The following is a 4,797-nucleotide window of genomic DNA, read 5'->3' on the forward strand; positions in this document are numbered from 1 at the left end:
CTCCCGTGAAAGTGGGTTTAGGGTTAAAGTGAAGGGGTTGCCAGATCTTTTTAATTATAAAAAAATAATTCTCCAGTAAATTCATGAAACTAAATCCACGCGAAAGTTTGGAAACATTTTATATGAATTGATGAATAGAAAAGTGTCTCACGCTGACTTTCAGTCAGAATGAGGATAAAAAAAAAATGTAAATGTTGCAGAATAAATCCTAATCGATACGCGTAATAGCTTCAAAGACAAAACTTTTTTTTTTCGTTCCTATAATGTACTTGGCAGGGTCTGCTGACCAGGGTTGCCAGATCGGATGGGAGGGAAAGGCCTTCGTTTGGTACGCCGATGCAATTCTTTATTTCTGGATTCATTTACGCTTCTCTCCACGTTTTACGAGCGTGAAATTGGGTTAAATTTAAATCGTCTCCTCGACTGAGCGAGAGCAGACGAGAGCCGCTTGTAACAGGCGGACCTGGCAACCCAGGTGAGGACAAGCTCCGCCTACGCGCGCCGCACGGGTCCGGGTCCCTGAGCGCGCGCCCGTCACTCCTATATAAGATCGCGCGTGGACGTGCGTGTGGAGAACTGGGGAGAAGGTTCATTATCTTTAGTTTGACCTTCTTCTCCTCCTCCTCCTCCTCGTTGTTGTTATTGTTGTTGAGGTGGAGCTTGCATCTGCCGAGGGACTCAGAAACGCACGCACGCACGCACTCACACACCAAGGCGCGAGCTGCGTGCGTCTTGGCCGCTTTGATTCGAGTTCGTTCGAGTTGTGAAGTTGGTCCTGCTGGAGAAATGCAGCTGGAGAACCTGCTCCCCGGCGCGTCCATCACTTTACCCAAACCCTTCTACAGCCTCTCCTCCTCGGACAGCGCCGCCAACAGCCCCGGCTCCGCGCACATAGACTTCCCGGACGCGGAGCGGACCGAACCCGAGCCCGGCGCCGGGCCCAAGAAGTACCTGACCGCCGCCGGCGGCGCCATGATGGGGGAGGCCGAGAGCGACGCGTTCCCCGGGAATAAAGCGGCGCAGGACGAGCGCAAAAGTTCTCCGGTGCTCGGCGAGGACGAGCTGTCCGGTGCGCGCAGGTACAGCATGGACGAGCTGGGCTCCGACCGCTTCTTCATCTCCTCCCAGCCGGCCTCCGACGGAACCAACCCCTGCTCCCTCTTCCCCTACGGAGGCCAGACCGGGCCGGTGTACGGCGGCTCCGGCGGCTCCCGGTACCCCGCCTCCCTCCACTACGGCTCCGTCCTGCCGCCCGCGGGCTTCTCGTCCGCCGTCTGCCCCGGCCGGAGCCAGTTCCCCACCGGCTACCAGTTCGGCCAGGCGCCGGGCTGCCTCTACCCCTCGTACCCGGGATCGGGCTCGGCCATCGGCTCCATGCCCATCCCGGGCTCGGCGGGCGGCGCCAGGGCGCAGGTCTACCTCTGCAACCGGCCGCTGTGGCTGAAGTTCCACCGGCACCAGACCGAGATGATCATCACCAAGCAGGGCAGGTAGGTGCCCGAGAACGGAACGTTTTATTCGTTTCTGATCATGAATTCCTCTATTTGGAACTTAGAACCGGACTCTCTGTCTCTCTCTCTCTCTTCTCTTTCTTTCTCTCTCTGTCTCTCAGGCGGATGTTCCCGTTCCTCAGCTTCAACATCACCGGACTCAACCTGACCGCGCACTACAACGTGTTCGTGGAGGTGGTGCTGGCCGACCCCAACCACTGGCGCTTCCAGGGCGGGAAGTGGGTGACGTGCGGCAAGGCGGACAACAACATGCAAGGTGGCCGGACCGCACATTTCATTTCGATTATTAACGAATTACGGGCCGTTCACGGGCATCGCCTAGAGTCAGTTAAATCGCCACGAATTTCGGTCTTAACGAAAATACACATGCGGCCGCATTACGCGAACATTTAAAATTTTTTAAAGACATTTAGATTTTTTTTGTTTGTTTTTTCGTAACTGTAACGAATTTTGTTTTAATTGTGTCAATTTTAAAGATGGATCTAAAAAAAATAAATAAACGAAACTAACCGGGAAAAAAATGTAAATAAATTACACATTCCAAATTTGTTATGAATTTAGTCCAGTCTTTTATTAAATAATTCAGGTCAAGGACTTATACTGTCTGTCCTTCCAGAAATACTGAAATATTTGAAGCCATTTTAGGTTGTTTTGAGACTTTGAAAATTAGGATCAATAATTGGAATTACTGTTAAAATGATCTATCAATGTATACTATTCACATGAAGTTTAAAAATTTTATTATTATTGTAGTATTTTTATTAAGTCTAAGTGATTGGTGTTTTTAGGAAACAAAGTGTACGTCCATCCGGAGTCGCCCAACACTGGGGCTCACTGGATGAGGCAGGAAATTTCCTTCGGCAAATTGAAACTTACCAACAACAAGGGTGCCAATAACAACAACACACAGGTACAAACAATATTGTCTTATTGATTGATTTTATGCTGCTGTGTGGGAGGTTTCACTTTTTGTGTTCATATGACATATAAAAAATGCAAATATAAGTTTTATGCATGTATGTATTAATGTAAAATTATGATTTATATTTCTAACGTGCCTGTGTGTGAAGGTGCCTCGTTTATGTTCATTTTATTTCAGTGTTATTTGTAATGATGCATGGATTTGCCTTATGGATTTATTTAAAATTATAAATGTGATATTTGCAACACTGCCTCGTTTTTTTAAATGAAAATGTTGCAAACATCAATGCATTTATTTGCTGCATGGGCTGGATGGATTTAAATTTAAATTTTCATAGTGATATTTGTAACGTTGCTCTTGTTTGTGAAGGCACCCTTTTTTATGTTGATTTTATCGGAGTGATATTTCTGCTGGTGCTCTTGTTTGTGGAGACACCTCATTCGCTTTTTTTTTTTTTTTTTTTTTTTTATTTATATTTGTGATGTGCCCTTGTGTGGTTTTTTATTTTTTTATCTAATATTTGTTACATATTTTATTGTGATCTGAAGGTGAAGTTCATGTTGAATTTATCAGAGTGATATTTGTGACTGTGCGTGCTCTGCCGGGTGTATGATGTTGGTTCTGACACGTCTTCTCCGTTGGGCAGATGATCGTCTTGCAGTCGCTGCATAAATATCAGCCCCGGCTGCACATCGTGGAAGTGGCGGAGGACGGTGTGGAGGACATGAGCAACGAGGCCAAGAGTCAGACCTTCACCTTCCCTGAGAACCAGTTCATAGCGGTCACCGCTTACCAGAACACGGACGTAAGAGCCGCTCCGCCCCCGCAGTGCCACCTGTTCTGGAGCGCTGTTGCTGTTCGCTGATTTCCTGTGATGCTGATTGGATGTTGATTGTCTTTCGCAGATCACACAGTTGAAGATCGATCACAATCCCTTTGCGAAGGGCTTCCGAGATAATTATGATTCGTAAGTTTTTATTTATTAATTGTTGCGAATGAATCCCTTCCTTCTTCCTCTGACACTAAAGCCGGTTCTTCCCCCGTTCCTCTGCCAGGATGTACACGGCCCCGGAGAGCGACCGCCTGACCCCCTCCCCGACCGACTCCCCCCGGTCTCACCAGATCGTGCCCGGGGCTCGTTACGCCATGCAGCCATTCTTCCAAGACCAGTTCAACAACCTGCCGCAGAATCACCGCTTCTACACCGGGGAGCGCGCCGTGCCCCAAACCAACGGCCTCCTGTCCCCCCAGAGCGACGAGGCGGCAGCGGCAGCGGCGGCGGCGGCCAGCGCGGCCTCCGCCCAGCGCTGGTTCGTGGGGTCCGTCCAGCAGGGCGGTGCCTCCACCAAGCTGGATCTCTCCTATGACAGTGACTACTCCGCCTCGGGCCTCCTGCCCTACGGCATTAAGCCCCTCCCCCTGCAGACCTCCCACGCCCTGGGCTACTACCCCGACTCGGCCGCCTTCGCCTCCATGGCGGCCAGCTGGGGCAGCACCAGAGGCTCGTACCAGCGCAAGGTGACCACCGGCCTGCCCTGGTCCCCGCGGCCCAGCCCCCCGGCCTTCCCCGAAGACCCCCTGGCAGCCAAAGACAAGCTGCCGGAGGAGGGCGTGGTCGCGGGCGCCTCGCCCTGGATGGACACGCCCCACTCGCTGAAATCGGTGGACTCTAGCGACTCGGGCGTGTACTCCATGGTGTGTAAGAGGCGCAGGATGTCCCCCGGGGGGTCCAGCACGGACACCTCGCCAACAATCAAGTGCGAGGACTTGACCGCCGACGAATACAACAAGGACAACCCCAAAGGCATGGGCTACTACGCATTTTACACCAGCCCCTGAGAGACTCCGCCCCCCGCGCCCCGCCCTGCACACTCAGTATTACCTTCTTTTAATTTCCTTTTAAAGACGTGCCCTACTTTTTATCCCCAGGCGCCGAGGCGCTGTGCTCTCGCTTGTGCTGATCTCCTTCCTCCCTGCCTCCGGCATGGCCGCTCTTTTATTTCCTTTTATATTCATGCTGTGAATTTCCCCTCCTTTTAATTTAAGACCCTTTTTGTTGTACAGTATTTGTGCACTTTAGATTGTGACGTGTCTTGTACAAATTGTCTACATGGCACTGGTATGAAATAATAAAAATGTGCTTTTCTTAAAGTGATTTCCTCTCCACGCTGCCGGCTGCAGTTTACAAAACGACTTCATGTTCGTTTCTCTACGGCTCTCATTTGCAGGAAGTTCCTTTTTAAATTCGACATTTTAATAAACGGTATTTTAGATCAGCCTCGTGTTTTAATGCACCAAGAGGTGTCGATTATATGGGGATTTAATTCGTTATTATGACGTTTTCTGTTTGACAAAGTCTAATTC

At 50.2% G+C, this 4,797-nt stretch overlaps 1 protein-coding gene across 1 annotated transcript; it reads left to right on the forward strand.

The window, feature by feature from the left end:
• Positions 1 to 582: 582 nt before the first annotated feature.
• On the forward strand, positions 583 to 4,588 carry eomesa (eomesodermin homolog a). The gene is made up of 6 exons (XM_028963910.1): positions 583 to 1,490; positions 1,613 to 1,767; positions 2,300 to 2,421; positions 3,080 to 3,238; positions 3,339 to 3,400; positions 3,489 to 4,588. The coding sequence occupies exons 1-6, from the start codon at positions 787 to 789 to the stop codon at positions 4,270 to 4,272; spliced, it is 1,986 nt and encodes a 661-aa protein (XP_028819743.1). The 5' UTR covers positions 583 to 786; the 3' UTR covers positions 4,273 to 4,588.
• The last annotated feature ends 209 nt before the right edge of the window (positions 4,589 to 4,797 follow it).

Source organism: Denticeps clupeoides, chromosome 20, assembly GCF_900700375.1.
Source record: "Denticeps clupeoides chromosome 20, fDenClu1.1, whole genome shotgun sequence".
NCBI lineage: Eukaryota > Metazoa > Chordata > Actinopteri > Clupeiformes > Denticipitidae > Denticeps > Denticeps clupeoides.